A 20,660-nucleotide genomic window follows, 5' to 3' on the forward strand; every position below is an offset into this window, starting at 1 on the left:
ATGCTATATTAATGACATAGTTAAATATTGAAAATGGGTGGATTTCCCCTTTAAGACTGTTTGTTCAGTTGGATGTTTCTGTAAAACCTTTTTGGTTGTACTTTTATAAATAGATTTCACTTCTGCAGTATGTGGAAAACTTTCCATTTTGTTACAGTTAAATTGGCACTCAGGATTTGGCCTCTGTCAAGTCTAATTTATACATTGTAGTGTGACAGTGATTACAAATCTGTAATCTGTCCAGAAATATGTCCCTACCACAACTCCTTTTACAACTTCTATACCCTGAAATGTCAGAGAAAATAGGCCTACTAATAGTAGATATTTTAGAATTCAGGTAAAATGTTGAAGGCCTCCAATTTGTCAATTTACCAGAATATGAAATATTGTACTTATAGTGCGATGTGGGTCTAGTCTAGTCTAGTGAGAAACTGAATTCCCACAACTCCCCACGCTGTTGGCTTATAACTTAGACACGTTTGCTTTTGCCCTCAATAAATAGAAGATTATGGATCTGTGAGTGCTGGTATTCTGTTCAACCATCAGTCTTTCTCCTCCACACCGCCTACCTGTTTGACCTCAAACACCTGCCAGTACGGATGTGTGTGTGTGGGGGCGTATCGCATATGTGAATGCTTGTGTGTGTATGCATGGGAGAGAGAGAGAGAGAGAGAGAGAGAGTGAGACCCGTTAAAGAACCTCTCTGCCTGTCTGATGCTAATGGGGATTCATTTCATGAATGTTAGAGCTGCCTGGCAGCCCAGTGAATTAGCATTAGAATCGGCATCAACCACACAGGGCAGTGATCCGAATTAGAGCTCTCTGAATTATTGATCTCCACCTGCTGTAATAGCTTCTCCTCCCCTCATCCTCTCTCCCTCTCTCTCTCTCTCTCTCTCTCTCTCTCTCTCTCTCTCTCTGCCTCTCTATCACCAGTACCTCGTTTCTCTATACGGCAGCGATTCCCAACCTGTGTATTATATTATAGCAACATAAGTTTAAAAAAAAATGTTTGCTTTAAAAATATATACATATTCAAAGATTTGCAAAGATTTTCCACGATAAAAAAAACAAACAGCAGATCTACAAGCTCATAGCGCGACATGAACTTGTGTATCTGCTATTTTTTGAATAGCCAAATAAATCTAAAATGACAGAAATGCGTTCCCGGATTGAATGGCTTAACTGCCAGGCCAGAGGCGCCCCACTCTCTCCCTCTTTGTGTCTTTCACTTATTCTTTCACATCACTCCATGCTGCTCCCCAGCAGATGCAGCACTGACATTTCAATCTGAGACAGTCCAGATGACAGCCATTTGCCCTCTCTTTGCAATGTGTGTGCAGTGGTGTAAAGCAACTAAGTACATTTACTTAAGTACTGTACTTAAGTACAGTTTTGAGGTATTTGTTCTTTACTTGAGTATTTCCAATTTTCAGTACTTTTACTTCTACTCCTCTACATCTCAGAGGTAAATATTGTACTTTTACTCCACTACAATTATTTGAAAACTTTAGTTACTAGTTTCTTTTCAGATATAAATTATTATAAAACATACATTAACCACTTCAGCCCTATTTTATACATAGGCTATTTGAAAATAGCCGATCTACAAGTGTGTGTGTGTGTGTGTGTGTGTGTGTGTGTGTGTGTGTGTGTGTGTGTGTGTGTGTGTGTGTGTGTGTGTGTGTGTGTGTGTGTGTGTGTGTGTGTGTGTGTGTGTGCACACTCACATTGGCTGCAGTAATGTTTTTTCGTGTGTGTGTATATATAGGTAAGGGCAGGGGGTTCAGTAGGTAAGTGGCTAAAGCAGACCTCTTTAAATCTCATTAATATTCATTAATACGTGCTGTCAGAGAGGCATAGAAACAATTCATTGCTCACATTTATTGCATTAAGTGCTTCATGATTTATTAATGGGCATGTTTGAGGTTAGAGGAAGCAAGCGAGGGGAGAAGGAGAGGGACGTGCACGATGAAAAGTGATCCACACAACAAAAATGGAGCCTATTAAAGCAATTTCCCCTGCGTTCAGTCAATCTCGGTTATTGTTTTCCTATCGTTTTTTTGTCCTTGTGAAAAGACGACGTTTTTACTGCCAACATATTTTGTATAAAGGCACAATGAAAATGACGTATTTTATTTCCACACATGCTCTTGATAAAGCGTAATGTCTGTTGTTGTTTTTTCACTATACGAGCCGTCATCTCCATCGTACATTTTATGACAGCCGTCTGTCGTGTCTGGCCCTGCTCCATGTTGTATTTATGTACACTTTGTATGAAAGGTTGTGAATGCACTCTCTATGCAGCTATGCAATGTTGTGAATGTACTCTCTCTATGCAGCTATGGCATGTTGTGAATGTACTTGCACCTCTATGAAGCTATGAAATGTTGTGAATGTACTCTCTCTATGCAGCTATGCAATGTTGTGAATGTACTTGCACCTCTATGAAGCTATGAAATGTTGTGAATGTACTCTCTCTATGAAGCTATGACATGTTGTGAATGTACTTGCACCTCTATGCAGCTATGTCTGTGTGTCAGCCCTCCTACTGTTATGTCTCTATAAATAAGTGTGAGCCTGTCTGTATATATCTGTGCCTGTGTAAGTAGGCATAACTGTGTGTGTGTGTGTGTGTGTGTGTGTGTGTGTGTGTGTGTGTGTGTGTGTGTGTGTGTGTGTGTGTGTGTGTGTGTGTGTGTGTGTGTGTGTGTGTGTGTGTGTGTGTGTGTGTGTGTGTGTGTCGATGTTCTACTCTACTCAGTGTGGCAGGTTGCTGAAACTGCTATACTGTAGTATTGTTTGTGTGTGTGACTGTGTGTGTGGCTTCTGTCCCCTTAGGGCCCTGGTTGCCTGTTAGTGAATCTGGCAGTTAATGCATAAGTTCTGACCTCTGTCCCTCTCTCTGAGTCTCTCTCTCTCTCTCTGTGAGGGAAAGTGGATTTACTGGATTTGCACTGATCATTCAGGTTGCACAGTGCTAAGAGTGAATAGGCAAGCTGTTGACAAAGTCAGAATGTACAGTATACGGGCCAAAACACAGGTTTTCAAAGTGGGGGCCAGGCCAAGAATAGTGTTTTTCTGATGTGATTTTGATACTGGCGCTGTGAGGACAGTATTACATGACTACTATATTGACACACGTTCTGACAGAGCTGTGTCTCCTGACACACTGTAAGTGTACGATGACTTGATGACATCAGCATTCCTCACAGTAGCACAGGCCTATTTCCAGAGCCTATTTTGTCTTTACTGTGTCCTTTCATTGTACGATATGAGCCTTTTGTACCCCATCACCCACTCTCTCTCTCTCTCCTGCCGGTGTATATGTCTCTCCCCCAAGAGACTTGCCGTGATGTATGATTGCATATCTATATTATTACCCCTAGAGGAGTTTGGCATATGTGTGTGAGCGTGTGCACGCGCACCGCCATGTTCCATTTAATCAAGGCTCCCAGTCGGCACACAGGACAAATTGACTAGTTGCTTTGCCAGCTGTCCTGGCAGATCGCCCCTTCTGCATCTCTCCCTCCCTCTGTCTGTTCATCTCTGCCTCGCACTCACTCACTCACTCACTCACTCACTCACACACACACACACACACACACACACACACACACACACACACACACACACACACACACACACACACACACACACACACACACACACACACACACACACACACACACACACACACACACACACACTCACAATAGTCAGGTAGTCAGCAGATGATTTAAACCATACCCCGTCCCCGGTGGTCTATACTATGCCCCTCCTTTTTTTCCGTCCGTCCGTGTCGGAGATCTGCTATTTTGGCAGAATGTTCACCCCAGGAAAGCGATGCTAGGGTTCTTGTGGTTCAAAATATTTACATTGTCTGTCTCTAGACATTCCGTCTTTCATTTGCAGACACTTTGATGTCTTCCGGAGACTCCGCCTTCGGCCATGGGCAGATGGTCGTCGGCCCAGTGTTACCGAGGTGACCTTGCCTGGTGCTGGAAGTTGGCGGCCCATGGAACGATCACTTACTGTGGAGAATGATAGGCAGCAAGGGACGCCAGATCCTTTGTTATCTGGGCAGTACATATCATTGCTGTCGGACAGAAACCTTGTATCTCCATGCTTCAACTATTTATTGTTTTTTTTCCTCCATGAATGAAATGCCCTGCTTTGTCACGCAAGAGTGTCGTGCAAAAGTAGAGAAAATAGCCACTCTGCAGGCTCACAGCTTGAGCTTGCAGATCTGCTATTTGCGCTATAAGCATCTGTTGATGCTTTTAAAAGAGGACTGAAGACTAAAGTGTTTTGTTTAGCTACGCTTGTTACGTGATTTTAATGTTTTTACAAATATTTTACCCTGATTGTAAATGTGCAAATTGGTTTCAAATGTAAAGTGCATTATAAATCAAATGCATTATTATTATTTCTGGAAAATTTCTAAAGTGAATGTGGTTAAGTCTGTCTGTGGGGTTTATAAATATTTATCCAATGAAACTTATTAACAAAAAGCTTGCGATTAACTACATTGGATCCAATGGGTTATTTTTTTCCATTTTCCATCTCCTGAATAGTAACTTGCTTTGGACATACGAGGTTTCCACCCGACAGCGGCGGTATGAAGCCAGCTCCTTTATCTGGGCAGTGCATATTGTCTTCATACCCCCTCCTATCATTAAACACACATTTTCAAGGTGTGCTGGCAGAAATGTGTATCCACGCTGAATTGTAAAGATAACTCACACTCTCAGCCGAGCCTCATGCCAGCACCGCCCCGCTTTCAAGCGCCGTATGTGGGTAGAAAATGTGCAGGCCCGGTCCATTTCTCCTCTTGTAGATCTAAGCTTAATTCTGCCTTGATTTGGGCGCCGTTCACGCCTGAGGTTGCTGGTGTCATGTGGGAAATGGAATGGCAGCGCATGCGGTAACAAAGCGATTGCACTCCAGCATCATTTGTCAGGGTGTGTGTGTGTGTGTGTGTGTGTTTGTGTGTGTGTTTCTGTTCTGCCTTCCTGCCTGCCTGTGCTGTGAGCTGAAAGAGAGAGAGAGAGAGGTTTTTTTCTATGTAATGACAGACATTAGAAAGTCCATTACAAGGTTCTTACGGCCACTGATACGCTACTCACGTACACCCATACACACACACGCGCACACACATATTTAGGCATACTAACACACACACACTTCAGTCAGAGCTAGAGGAGAATGTAGGGGCCACTAACTGTTGTGTGACGGCAGGGTATAAGAGAAATTGTGCTTGGACATAAGCCTCTGGCATTTCTGCACAGACACACAAACACTATATGACGCAGGTGTGTAATGCCTATATATACACACGTTTTGAGTGTTTGGGTTGCACACACACACACACACACACACACACACACACACACACACACACACACACACACACACACACACACACACACACACACACACACACACACACACACACACACACACACACACACACACACACTTATGCGGGTCTGCCATTGCATTTGTTTTACATAATTGAGTGCTTTCCAGTGTGACACGGTGCCAGGGGTAGATGAGGTTTTGTGTATTGTCTTCTCTCCACAGACTCCCTGTCAGATACTCACACCAGGGGAATTGACACCAGCCAAGAACAGACTTGACCAGCATTGTTTATGTGTTTTAGATGGCTGTGTGTGTGTGTGTGGGGGGGGAGAAGAAGAAATAAGAATAGAGAGACCCATGAACGGTGATGGAGGGATGTAGAGATAGACAGAAAGAATGGAGAGATGCATGTAGGGTAGACGGAGAGTGGAGAGAGTAGGGAGAGTAGGGAGTAGAGCGTGTACCAGAGATGTTAATGTGGACCTGCTGTTTAGAATACAGACTCAAGAGAAGAGTGGAGCGGGAGCAGAGCTTGCTAGCTGGCTGCCTGATTTCACACCCATTATCACCCGCTTCAAAGCCATGGCAAGCGGAAAATGAAACGGTAGAGAGTGTGTGTGTGTGTGTGTGGGTGTGTGTGTGTGTGTGTGTGTGTGTGTGTGTGTGTGTTTGTGTGTGGTCTACGTGTTGTCATGCATGCAGTGATGTTACTATGTTAAGCGGTGTGGATACTTATGTGTGCTGCACATGCAGAGTCATGTGCGCTTATCACCCTCTCACACTTATGTTGCCCAGTTCTTTTCTGTTTTCTAATCAGCTGTCGCATGAACAAAAGGGGTAGTGTTGGTTATTGTATCAAATAAAGAATGAGGAAGATGTAAAAAATAATCTTGGGCCTTAGATGAAGATTAGTGTGCTGCCTGGTTGGGTTTAAATGGTCATTTGTCATGGCAGCCCGTAGCTACCGTTGGCCTGGGTGTAGATATAACACAAGGTGTGCATGTGTCATTGTACACAATGACATTTACATGTCTGCCTTGCCATTGCTTTAATAATACACCGGCTCATTTTTCCGTGAGTTATTCCTGTCCCAAGTTTTGAATTAACTGAGTTATAAGAATCTATGATCAAAGAGCTAGATCAAGCAATTGACGAATGGCAAATGCAGCAGGTAATCTCCACACTGAAAAACAATAAAAGGACCAGATGGGTGTATTAATTGGTGCCAATTGGTGGCAAATTGGTAACAGGTGCTCTGTGGGTATATTAATTAATTCGATAAAATCTTTAAAGAAACACCTCTACTGCTAAAAGTGTATCATCATGTGCTGCAGTTATGAACAATAGTCATGATACATTAACAAGACAACGGCCCCCACAAAATGACAATCATATCACTGCTGAATGCAGACCTGCACATATTAACTAGCCATTATTCATTCTAGACGTGTCAATAAAATAATCACCAATCCTGATCAGATCGGCTTTATTACAGGAAGATATAACGGGATAACATCTGCAGATTACTAAATTGAATGACTCATCCAAAACCGAAGGAGGAGAAAGCAATGATAGCGATGATATTATGCCCCCAATTTAGACTCGGCTTCATAAAATGGATTTTGATTGATTAAATACTTTATTAACAGTTTGCAAAAAGTACAGAGGTACAGTTATACAATAATGCTAAAAGGATAAAACAAAAAGCCCTGAGGGCTTGTTTCCGTTGTGGTCCTGCGTATTCAATTAAAGAAGACATATAAAGACATACAATACTAAACAAGAACTCATCAATACTAGGAGCAATACAATTCTATTTACAGAAAAACAGTGGGGGTCACTTGTCTAGGTCCAGACAGGTGCTCTTTTATGGCAGTTTTGAAGGAGGGTAGGGAGTCTTTTTTGGAGGGCATTCCACATTTTGGTGGCATAATGGTAGAATTAATTCATCCCAATGTTTGTGCCAAATCTGGGGGGAATGAGATCAGTGGAGCTCCCTCTGGTGTTGTGCCCGTGGATGTTTCTCACTCTTTTGAAGTAGTTAGACAGGTACATACATGGGCACTGGTCCCTTGAGTATCTTGAAAACCAGGGCCATTGCAGGGGTTAGGTGAGTCCTATAGGTGTGAGGTCTAGTAGTAGTCTGACTAGTTTGTTTTGAGAGGTCTGTAGTTTAGATGTGAGTGCCTCTGAGGTGAATAGAGTACCATGAGGTGCATGCCATGCATAGTCAATGACATTGGATGCGTGCTCCAGCTAGTGTCCTCAGTGCATTCCTACTGACCAATGAGGAGATCCTGCCCAACAATCGTATTCTTTGGTTGACTTTCTTGTGTTGCCATTATCAGTGCCCAAGACATTTTAATTATTGTAACTAAAAGTAGCAATGCTAAAATATAGCAATATATAAGTAGATGTCCTGAATTAAAAAGTTTACTTGAGTAAACTAGTACTACTACTTTTTCTTTTTTAAAGAAAAAGTAGTTGTACTAAGTAGTAGTATAGTAGTATAGTAGTAGTATTGACCGGTGGTCAATACTTCCCCTTTCTGTACAAGGCTGTATAGATACTGTAAATGCATTAATATATTGACGAGGCTGCTCAATGAGTGGGCATGAAATGAATGCTCTGCTAAAGTGTTCAAGGTGTGTTCAAGGTGTTCAATTGACATTTGAAAAGTGCCATGAAGTTCATTCGTGAATTTGTCCTGCTATCTGATGTAACGGTTCACAGTAACATGTCTCTGTGTTAAATTAACACTGAGGATCTTACTGTGCTGTTTGTTTTGTCTCACACGTATTTCTGTTTCCACTGTGGTTTTTCAGATGTGTCCTACTGTATGTACATCTCTCCGTATGTATTCATTCCTACGGAGCACATTAGTCGCTCGTCCAAGCGCACGATTACACACATAATTTGGTCTAATGTGTTCTGTGTGTGTCTGTCTCTCTCCTCTTGTCCTAGCATGTCCCCGTGGCTCCTACAAGATGTCCTCCAGACAACAGGAGTGCTTCCCCTGTCCGGCCAACAGCGTGGCAGAGGATGAGGGTTCTGTGGCATGCACGTGCAAAGAGGACCACTTCAGAACGCCACTGGACACGCCTTCTGCACCCTGCACACGTAAGAGGATAAGAGCTAATTATTTATATATTCTTTTTTGCTGTATTTGTAGATTGTGCGTGCGTGCGTGCGTGCGTGCGTGCGTGCGTACGTGCGTGCGTGCGTGCGTGCGTGTGTGCGTGCGTGCGTGCGTGCTCTCAGTAAGCCAAGGAAGACACTCCTCCCCAGATTTTTCATGCATGGTGGCACGTTTTGCCTAATGGGAGGGCGGGTTTGTTTATGGTTATGTCACAGTAAAAGCAAGTAAATACAGTAGATATGCTCAGTAAATAGACTAAGGTCAATTTGTTCTTGCTATTTGTTTGGAAAGCACTTTGGGTCAGCTGCTGTTGTTTTTTTAAATGTGCAATATGAATCAAATTGACTTGACTTGACTTGACATAACCATTAACAGGCCCCTCCCAAAATTTGTGGGAGGGGCCTATTTATAAAACGCCATATATCTTACACGCAAAGCCTAATCAACCCCTAGAATCACATGTTGAGGATTCTTTACAGAGCGTACCTCCAAAAGCACTTTAACTTCTGCCCATATGAGGTGCCACAAATGTGCAAAGTTGCACCGTATGTCGTTTAAATGCTAATTCCCCCGTAGCCGCACTTGCGTCCTGATGCCTGCAAACCACAACTAACACGACCCTGGCTAGGCAACCCAGCCTGGCAAAGATATGCCATGAGTGCCCCTTTCTAGTATTATTTCTTATTAATTGAGTTTTAGCAGGGGTGGCGTATGTGTGTGTGCATGTGCGTGACACACACACACACACACACACACACACACACACACACACACACACACACACACTCACACCACTCTCTCTCTCATTACCATCACACCTGCATCATTCATCATCTCGACATCACGGTAATGATTTATCAATATATATTTATATGAGTATGTCACCCTGTCCTTCAGTCGCCCAGGTCTTCCATTCCGTCCTTCATAGATTGACTATTCATCAGCTCCATTCACCTCTCAGCCTTTCGTCTGATATCAGTCGTTTACCCGTCCTTCACCCTCTATATCACCATCCTGTGCATAATGTCCTTACACCCTCCCTCTGACATGTCCCCTAAATTTCTTTCTTTCCATCTTTGTTCCTCCCCCAATTTCTGTCTCTTTCAGTGCTCCTCTCATTATTTTTCATTAATCTCTGCCCTGTTTCTCTAGTATTCCTTGAAAGGAAAATCCATCTTGAAACAAAATTGCCATGTATTTTTTTTGTTTTCCTGATCACCTCAGACAGACGAGTGTGCTTTTGTGTGCACAACTAAAGGTCAATACATGCTCCTTCCTGTACTCAGGACATCTGGAAGTTCTGACTCTAATATCAGAAGTTCTGAATGATGTAAAAATGTAGCCTGATTATCAGATTGAAGCTGCGTGGAGCTTCAGTCTGACATGGCTCCAGTGTAGGCGATTACAAGGGGGAGGGGATTAGAATTGCCCTAAACCAATCCTTAGGGATCCCCACCCCCACCTCCGACTCTCATTGGACAATACATTTTGTACCGAATAAATCCTAGGTTCACATTTACAACACCAGACCAAGAGGCAGTCCAGAGAGAGAGATAGAGAGGTCTATGGTCTGGAACCAGGCTACTCAAAATGTAGATCTTTCACCTCCCTTTCCGAAAAAAAATATAAAAACAATTTTTGGACATCGGAAGGAGCATGTATTGGCCTAAGTCAGTCAGAACTCTGGTTGGAATAATTTGCCACTTAATATTAGTTTAATAAACAATAAAAAATCCTTTAAGAAAAATATGGGAATGCTGATGACAACTGTATGAGTTGTAGGTATTTTGTGGGTTAAATTTCAAAATGTCTATATTGTTTTTTCATACTAGTGTTTATTTTATTAATCTGTTTTTATATTAATGAAATGCATATTTGCATAATTGTATATTCATGTAATTGAATGTTGTTGTTTTCATGCAATATGTTTTGTAAGTGTTCTGGTATGGACCCTAGTAAGACTAGCTGATTGCATTGGCATCAGCTAATGGGGATCGTTTTAAATAATCAAACAAAAAACTCTTGAGTAAAGGCCAATGTCCACTGAAAATGGTCAGATGCGTTCTGTGTGTCTGTTGGAGTCAACAAACAGCCGGTTATGTTATTCAAATTGTTTAGGTCCACTAACCACATGAGCCGTGCGTCTCTGATGATCCAGCCCACTGGTATTTGGCCTCCATTCACTTTGTATTGGCGGATGCAAGCTTTTTTGCTCAGGCATAGTATTGTGAACCAAGCTTGCAGTTTGAGGAAGATGGTTGAACAAAAACAAAGTCCTGGAAATTCCACTTCCGATAGAGTATTATCTTTTGCAAGCCGGGAGGTGAAGACTGTGTTTTCGCCCCTGTCCGTGTGTGTGTGTGTGTGTGTGTGTGTGTGTGTGTGTGTGTGTGTGTGTGTGTGTGTGTGTGTGTGTGTGTGTGTGTGTGTGTGTGTGTGTGTGTGTGTGTGTGTGTGTGTGTCTGTGCAGTGTGCTGTGTGCATAGTTAATCTCAGACACCGCTGGACAGATCGCTGTCAAACCTTGCATGCACACTACCTGTAGGCCGCAAGGAAGACACTCCATGATGCCGATTTTTCAAATCGGCCTCATGGTGGCGCTATACCATGGCACTTTGCGTTTTGGGCTAAAACTCTTGAACCGTAGGTTGTACAAACAAAACGTTAGGTCCCATCCTAACTAGATTTCCCGCCATATTGCTTATTCTTCCAAACACAGTTTTTTGCCTCTACTCCTACATATTTTGTCCAAAACACACCACAATTTTTTTTATATACCATTCCAGTTGGCTATGATGCAGGGGCCTACTTTACAAGAGAGAGAGTCAAGTCAAGTCAATGTTATTCATGAAGCTTATGTTATTAAAAAACAACCAAAGGCTAACCAAAGTGCTGCACAGCATACAGGGGGGGGGGGGGGGGTTGATAGAGCCTAATAATCAAGATTAAAAAGTACAGTGATGGATCAGCACAATTGTTGACTTGGACTAGTTGCTCACACAGCATGAAGGACAGGACTCTCTGTGAAATATTGTTTCATGGGCAGTGCTTTTTTTGATTGATTGAATGCTTTATTAACAGTTTGCAAAGACAAGCACAGGGAAGTGCAGTTCAATACAAGGTCTGTTAACTCATTGACTGCCAGAGTCAAACATCATCTATAGCTGCCCTTGCCAGTGAATCCGAGCGTTTTTACTACTAACCTTTGAAAAATGAAGTTTCTTCAAAGATCCACCCGCCGATCGCTTTAAAAGACGTAGCCAAGTCTTGTAGAATCGGAGAAAACAAAGTGTGCCGGCGCGATAATCCATTCCTTAGTTGTGGAATGTGGCTTGTTTTTGCCAAAAAGCAACAGAAAGCAGAGAAAATTTGATTTTTCTAAATCCTTTAACATTAGATCGGACGGGGCTGGGTTTGTTGTGATCACATTACTATGCAAAAACATCATATAAACGAGTAGAAATCAAAAATAATAAAAATATGTACAGTAAACAGCATTTTCTGGTTTATTCCTTTATAGTGTTAGTCTTCTTTAGCTGTTGAAGGCGAAGCTCAAGCAAACAGCCATGTTTCATTGTGCATTCATAGACTAGAGCTGTGCATCCTTTGTTACAGGAGAGAGTTTGTCAGAACTATCCAAGGGATCAGATATATGGATTATTTTTTCATGTGGATTTGCCCTTTATCACTGAAGTCTCGGGCCCAGCACCCATCTTAATTTTCCAAATTATGCATTGATCATCCACCCTTCCACCACACCCATGTCCCCTTTGATCTATTTACTTTTTTCTTAACCAACTTTTATATAACCCTCTTTCGATCACTTAACATTATGTCCATGCCACTTACGTCTGCTCAAAATGACCCCTCACCCCATTCTCCCTCCTTTACCTTGTACATTTAACCTTCCTCAGTCTTAATATTCTACATCCATTATCCGCTCCTGTACCAATACTGTTATCCTCTTGTATTCCTTCATTCTGACTTCCTTTTTAGTATCTATCCCATCACACCATCCACCATTAACTCAACTCATAGTCAGCCAGTCAGTCAGTCAGTCAGTCTCTTCCTCCCTCAGTCTTCTGTTTTTATGATAATACCTGCATTACATTTGCCCCCTACTAAACCCATTCAGCCTTTCTTCATGCTCTTACCCATTAAGTGTCTGTCCTCTACCCCCCCCCCCCTCCATTACATTATCCTCCTCTACTTCTCATTAATATTATGACCCCATCTCTCATCCACCTATCAGACAAATATCTCACCGTTCTCCTGAATACATGCACGCATGCATGCACACACACGCACATGACATACACATTTTAGGACTGCTTTCCTAAAGCCTGAGTTGTAATTTAGTTGCATCCCGTTGTCCCACACCAAAAATAGCAGATCTACAAGCCCACAATGTATCGCACTGCAACGCGTTGTAGTGCCAATCAATGGATTGGCACTACAATGGATTGCCATTGCTCCATTGCGGGAACATGCCATGAGATAGAAGTTTATATTAGTATAAATTGGCATAAGTATAAATTGGCATAACTCCAATCCCAACCCCTAATACCTAACGCCTAAATGCCTAATCCTAACTCTAACCCCAACCTGCATCTTTTGCTAATTGTAAGCCTAGTCCTAAAAATCAATCTTTAACCATAAAAAAAAACATTTATCGCGTGAGAACTGACCTCACAATGTCTAGTTCTCAAATTCTACTATGTGGACATTTGGCGCTCACAAGTACAGTAATACACACACACACACACACACGCACAGGCACAGGCACACGCACACGCACACGCACACGCACACACAAACAGGTACACTGGTGGCATTTGAAAATGTGCAAATGTAATTATCTCCTTCCATCTGCCCTGAAATTATGCTTCCATCCCCCGTGTCTTTCTATCTGCCCCAACCTCATCCGGTCCTGCCCCCCCCCCCCCCCCCCCCCCCCCGCCCATACGGAACACCATTCCACTCTAATAGAGATGCAATACAAAGCCAATAAGACAAAGACCAGACAGGGGCAGCCCTATTGATCTCTGCATGCAGAAAGGCCTATTGATATAGCATAGTAATTAGAAGGAATAATGGCCTTCGTACCTTCGGAGTACACAGGGCAATAACATCATGGGTCACTAGGTATGTGTGTGCGATGCCATCTTTGTCTGCGTGTGGATGTGCACTCTCGCACACATGTGCACATTCACGAGCACTTGCATGCGTGTGTGTGTGTGGTCATATCCGTCTTTTATAGTTTAGTGTGATCAGTGGGTTTAATTACGCTATTGATCACTGAGCTCTCAGATCCCAGTGTGATAACATTTATAGCAGCCTAATGACCACATTAATTACACTATTGATCCAGTAATTATGATCATCCCCGGGTTCTACTTACCTATTATTATTACCGCGGGGAGAGAGAGAGGGGCAGAGCGAGTGAGAGAGCCTTAGAAATTGCGGCTGATAGATGGAGCGAGGCAGAGAAAAAGAGAGAGAGAGGGAGGCTGTTGAGAATTTGAGAGGGTGGGAGGAGGAAACTGCGATAAATTTAGGATGATAATTTCTCGCCGTTGGTCTGAAACCCTGTATGTCCAAAACGGTCGCTTTTCAAGAAATGGGAACAAAGGAACCTGTGTTCCATTGGATCCAATGTATTCATTATTTATTCACAAGCTATTGTTCATACTTTTCATTGGTTCAGGATTTATAAAACCCACACTTGACCACTTTTGCACAAAAAGAATTAGCAAAGATAGCAGATCTACACTCACACGCATTTCGCAACTTTTGTGTGACACTGTGGTATGATGAAGTAGGGCATTAATTTACAAATAAAAACTACATTCAAAAGTTGAAATACGGAGATACAAGGTTTCTGCCCGACGGCGACGATATGAAATGTGCAGCCTATATTTCAGAGGGATGGATAAAGCAGGAGGAGGAGGTAGAAGATACAGACAGATGGATGTTGAAAGAGACGGAGAGAGTGGAGAGCTAGTGAAAAATGGAGGGGAAATACGAGCGAGAGAGCTGAAAGAGGAGGACATGAGGAGAGATGAAAAGGGAAATTTGAGGGAGAGCGAGGTAGCGTGCATGAAAGAGGGCCGGGTTGTGAATAAAGGCCCAGCTGTGTGGATGTGTAGCGTGTGTGTTTGTGTGTGTATTTACCCTCTGAATCCCTGATTTCTGGACTTATGTAACTGTGTGACCCTCGAAGCAAGGCACAGCTGTGGTACTTTGATGTCTTTGACAGTACAGGCAGAGCAGTGCACCTTCATTTATTCATCAGAATGCACAAATACATACACACACACACACACACACACACACACACACACACACACACACACACACACACACACACACACACACACACACACACACACACACACACACACACACAGTCAAACTAAATTGATGGGCTTTAATGGACCGAGGCTTGATTCATCATCTGTGTCTTCAAACACGTGGACACATGTCAGTTAAGGAGATTGACTGTCTGATATAAAACAGCCTTCTGACTGACTGGTTCATTGTGCCTTTCATGCTCAAGGTTGCCCGCTGAGTTTGAAATGCTGAAGGGTTGCAATGCAAATGTATTCCAGACGGCATTACGATGACTAATGATGCATCTTGCCTTGAACGGCTATGAAAACTGTCAGAACACTGCAAACATGCTGAATTCATTCCACCTCAGGAACGACAGCCTACTTTACATGACTTCCAGTTACGGTTACAGTATGGCAAAGAGTTTTTGGTTGTTTTTTGTTTTGTTTTTTTGTTTTTTTGTGGAGTACACATCACGGTCATCAGTGGCCAATTTGTTGAAATAGGTACCTGGTCAGACTGATGTGTAGCACAGCACTGTACCATGCAATATTGTGCTGTCCTTTCATAAATCCATGTCTTATATATCAATATTTTGCTTATACACAAAGGACCAGGGGAGGCTTAGGCAACATATCATAGCTGACAGGTTGGATAAGTATACTGTAGTATTATTCCAGACATAATATTTTATTATTATTATTATTATTAGAGATGAGTTGAATCTTTAAAGCATCACATTTTCAAAAGCTTATCAACTGTTCCAAAGCTGGCTCTAACCACAGAAGCATGGATGGCACCCACGGTTATAACAGTACTGTTATTATAGGCTATGATGGTATAATCGTGATTTGTTCTGCAGTGCCTATTTTTGTGCAGTACCATTTTATTTTAATGATCCATTCCAGTAACAGAATTCCATTTCTCTCTCTTTTTCGTTTCCCCCCCGAGGGGCTGGTCAAATATTCGAGGAAAATATGGCAGAACAATAGAATTTTCTAATTTGATATCAGCCAAATGTGATACCGATCAGTCATGCACGTCCCTAATAATAGCTGTGGTCCAGGTCTAGGGGACTGCATGCATCTGTCATGTCATCTTTGTGATATCAGATCGGGTTCATTGTTCCAGTTGAGTTCAAAATGATTTTCCACAGCAGCTCACCTGCATTTGCTGTTTGTAAGTGAAGGATTTGTTCCACACAACACAATTGACTCTGGTAATGGACAAACTGGATCAGTGTTTTGTACACAAGCACAATAGCATTGTTGCCACTGCCTTTGTTGATAGAAATTACTTTTCATCTCTCTCTCTCTTTCTTTTTTCTTATTTTTTGTTTGTTTTCCAATCAGAGTAAGATTATGTGATCTGTGATTAAAGAATTTGCACATTGAAAGGGAATAGGGGAGAGAACACCATTACTTTTCTACTCAGTTCTTTGAAACACAGACACAGAGACCATATCACCCCAGTCTTCTACGACCTTCACTGGCTCCCAGTAAAACACAGAATCGATTTCAAAATACTGATCGCTACCTACAAGGCCCTCAACAACCAGGCTCCCCTGCTACCTCTCTGACCTCCTCCAACGCCCCCCCCCCCCCCACACACACAAAAAAAAAACGCACCTGGCGTGACAGGGCTTTTTCAGTTGCAGCCCCCTCCCTTTGGAACTCACTCCCACCTCACATCAAAGCCGCCCCCACCCTTGCCGTTTTCAAAGCCTCCCTCAAAACCCACCTTTTCAGACGCGCTTTCCCCGCCTAACTCAAATCAAATCTCCCTTTCTGCCTTGGGCGCTATATAAGTGTGATTTATTATTATTATTATAGAGACAGAAATACACTCTCATATACAACTGTTTCTCAACCAGTGGTCCGTGGACCACTAGTGATTCATTCAGAAATATGTTCAAATAATCGTACAATAAATGCACAAAATCTCTGTTCGTACTTATATGCGTCCGTAGTTCACGTATCCCGGGTACGGTCCAACTGACGACTTCAAACTTGCTGCGCATGTCGCAGACGACCCAAGGGATATTTGTATGCCTAGTGTCAAGTCGGTCGGATAGGCGGTTGTCCGGAACAGCAACTACTTATAAATCTGGCTTTAAGATTGTATTTGTTTATTTACTTTTTGTATAAAATGGAAGTTACTGTGTTATTCCTTTATATATATATATATATATATATATATATATATATATATGTATATTGTAGTGGGGAGGTGGGGTTAGGTGGTCCTTGTGGATTGTTCGAAATAAGCTTGTGGTCCAGAGATCAAAAATGGTTGAGAACCACTGACATACAGACACACAAATAATCTGTACAAGACGCAGACAAACTGGCTTTAGCCGTGGCCTTAACTCCAATGTTTTTCATGTCACAGCATCATCTGTAATCGCTATCCCACAGCAATCCAATAAAAGTCTTATCCAGCCCTCCTGCCAGATGCTTGAACACCTCAACAATGCCACACACTCCACTATTATCCTGGTAGGCCTCTTCTTGTTAGCTCGGGGGTCAATTGTTTCTCATCAGATTGATTGTTCTGTCAAATGGAATCGTAAGTAAAACAGATTAGCTTGGTCTGACGTGCAATGTGATCCCATTCAATCGCACCCCAGTAATACCCAATGCACTGATAGCATTCAGTGATTAGTCAGATTTCATGTATTTGAAATTCATGCATTCATGGAGGTGACATAAAGTTCATACAGATCTCCACATAATATAATGTAGTATCCATATAATATCCATAATATATCATACGGATGTGGATATCCTACTATAAAATGAAGAAACCTCTGTCTGTCCGGAACCACGTTTTCTCCTCAGTAGATTGTCCAATTGATCTGAACTTGCACACACGGGGATTGACCATTGACACATGAAGAGAGTCCTCACAGAGTATGGGATCTGTAGTCGACATGTTTGCAGTCCCATAGCCCGGATGGACGGTGGGTGTGTAAATGACTAGTATCATAGTATTTTCATCCTTTAATTATGTGTAGGGTTGCTCGGCATTATGTGCTCTTTTTCAACCATGATCCACATAAAGCAGTTTAACAAGAATACACCGACATCAAGTGCTTGGGTGGCGCAGTGGTAAAATACCTCCCCACCACCACATTTATACAAACACAATTGGCCCGTGTTTGGGAGAGTGAAGACGGGCGGGAGGGTGATATTTGTCACCTCACGTACTCTTGTGTTTGGGGGGAGGAGGCACCGTGCCCTCCCGGTGGGGGCTCCTCACTGGCAGGTGAGCCACTAGGGTACAACAGCAGTGACACATGTGTGTGAGGAGCAATTAAGTTGGGCATTGGCCAGGAAGTGGTACTTCGTCTGTGCTTTCAACCAGCCTTCAAACTATTTATTGCATACAAATCACAGCTTCTTGGGTATGCATTGACGGACTCTAACCCCGGCCACGGCCCTTCGCTTAATCACTTCTTGAACCCTAGCGTCCCTATTCTGCGCTTGCCATAATAATAGCCAAACATTCGACAGAAAATCTACTAGCTCGTTGTACATTGCTTCTAGTGTATTGCGTGTAGATTGGCTATGTTTGGCGAGACTAGGTGTAGAGTGAAAACAGGAGGTGCCAAGGATAGACCCCTGTGGGACCTCGATCACAAAGTATATAGGGTTTAAGCGGGTAACCATCTCTAAACTAAACCTATACATTACACTAACCACTTGACTGGTGGTGGTCGAACACAGGCTGGGGGTAAGTGCTGTCTGAAGGTGCTGACATAGTGATAAGTAGTCATAAGGGCGCCTACACTGTGTGGGCGGACCAGGGACGGACAGTCCGCAGTCGTTTGCATTTCATAGTCCAGTTATTTATCAACAAGGTTTCCGTCCGGTTTCAACAAGGTCTCGATCAATTTCCAACTTTTCAAACGTTTGCATAATTTTCCATAGTATTGTCGATAAATGCAATCAATTTATTCCTTTTCAGGACACCAATCGTGTTCTGTTCTCACATTACAGTAAATATCAATATGTTTGACTGCCCTGTTTTTGAGCAATTGCAAGTTAAAATCATGCAAAAATCATTATATTAACCAAGACAGAACAGCTGAAACAGCTTTTCCCTGCGATTGTACTTGTCGTTGTGAAAAACAGTTTAATGCTAAGCCATGGTGGTACATTGTATACACCAGGGGTCTTCAACGTTTTTCAGCCCAAGGACCCCTTAGGTGAGAGAGAGATGAAGCAGGGACCCCCACTACATATATATAAATTGTGTTGAAGTCAGATCAAACTTTTTCATAGATTTCATAGACTTGTTTGACAGCACTGTCACGCGTTGTGTTGTATCCATGTTGATGCGTATTTCTCAGACATTTAACCACTTAAACTGTCAATACTTAGTAAACTTGACCTTTCACTCTGTACTTGGTCTGTTCTTCTTTCCCTCTACACCAAACCTCTTTGCCGAAAATAGCCGATCTACAAGCTCACAACGCCTGGCAGCGCAAGGCGTTGTGAGCTTGTAGATGTTTGGCTAAATTTCTCCACAGAATAGTGACGCTATGATTCAAGTGGTTAATGCAAAAAAAAAAGATCCTTTCACACAAAGATTTGGCGGCCCCCCCTGTAGTAACTCTGAGGACCCCACTGTTGAAGACCCCTGGTATACACACAATCGTCAGTGGTTCAGGAGGTACAGAGCGGCTGCTTGGGAAACAGAAGGTTCCCAGTTTGACCCTGGGCTCTTCCAGAGTTAGTGTCGAAGTGTCCTTGAGCAAGATACAGTAGAGTTCAGCTTTAACAATGTCACACAGCACATCTCTGTACCCTCACCAACCTTTTCCGCTCCTTTGCTCCTCGCCCAGGTCCCCCCTCTCCACCCAGAGACCTGGTCTACACCCTGAAGCAGTCCACGCTGATCCTGGAGTGGGCCGCGCCGTCCGACGCGGGAGGCAGGGCCGACCTGACGTACAGCGTGGGTTGCAGGCGGTGCGTGGGGCCGCAGTGTGAGCCGTGCGGGGCCAGCGTGGGCTTCGTGCCCCAGCAGGTGGGCCTGACGGAGAGGACGGTGACGGTGGTCAATCTCCCCCCCAACACCAACTACACGTTCAGCGTGGAGGCCCTGAACGGAGTGTCGGAGCTGCTGCCCAGCAAGAGGTTCTACACACAGGTCAACGTGTCCACCAGTCTACCTGGTGAGTAGGACATTCATGCACACTACCTCTGACCAGTGGTGGAAAGTAACTACGTGCATTTACTTAAGTACTGTACTTAAGTCCAATTTTTAAGTATTTGTGCTTTACTTGAGTATTTCCAATTTCCAATACTTTTACTTCTACTCATTACATCTCAGAGGCAAATATTGTACTTTTACTCCACTACAATTATTTCAGATACAAATTATGATATTATGAAACATACATTTGCCACTTTAGCCCTATTTTATACCTAGGCTATTTGAAAATAGCCGATCGATGCGGCGCGTTGTGAGCTTGTAGATCAGCTATTTTCAAACATTTTAGTACTTTTACTTTTGGTACTTGAAGTACATTTTGAATACTTTTGTACTTTTACTCATGTCAATTTTGAATTCTGGACTTTCACTTGTAACAGAGTATTTTTAACAGAGGTACTTTTACTTAAGTAAAGAATTTGAGTAACTTTTTCCACCACTGCCTCTGACACTTACATACACCTGGTGTGTGCTAACACATGCACTTGTGCACTCATGATGTGTGTAATACAGATGACTGTTTTCCACAGAAACATCTAAGATTCTCAGACTTCTCAGATCTTCATAATCCCGGTAGCAGTCTTCAGCACGCCATTAGCTAGGGGCC

At 42.8% G+C, this 20,660-nt stretch overlaps 1 protein-coding gene across 1 annotated transcript in view; it reads left to right on the top strand.

The window, feature by feature from the left end:
- The window catches only part of epha10 (EPH receptor A10), a gene marked incomplete at both ends in the record, with an annotated part of 192,236 nt that overhangs the window by 113,228 nt on the left and 58,348 nt on the right, over window positions 1–20,660 (top strand). Inside the window, 2 exons of the mRNA XM_084080360.1 lie at window positions 8,329–8,484; window positions 19,686–20,015. Of these exons, the coding sequence (XP_083936486.1) occupies window positions 8,329–8,484; window positions 19,686–20,015 (486 nt within the window). The remainder of the gene's footprint in view (window positions 1–8,328; window positions 8,485–19,685; window positions 20,016–20,660) is intronic.

This window comes from Gymnoscopelus microlampas (genome assembly GCF_963454915.1).
Source record: "Gymnoscopelus microlampas genome assembly, chromosome: 15".
Taxonomy (NCBI): domain Eukaryota; kingdom Metazoa; phylum Chordata; class Actinopteri; order Myctophiformes; family Myctophidae; genus Gymnoscopelus; species Gymnoscopelus microlampas.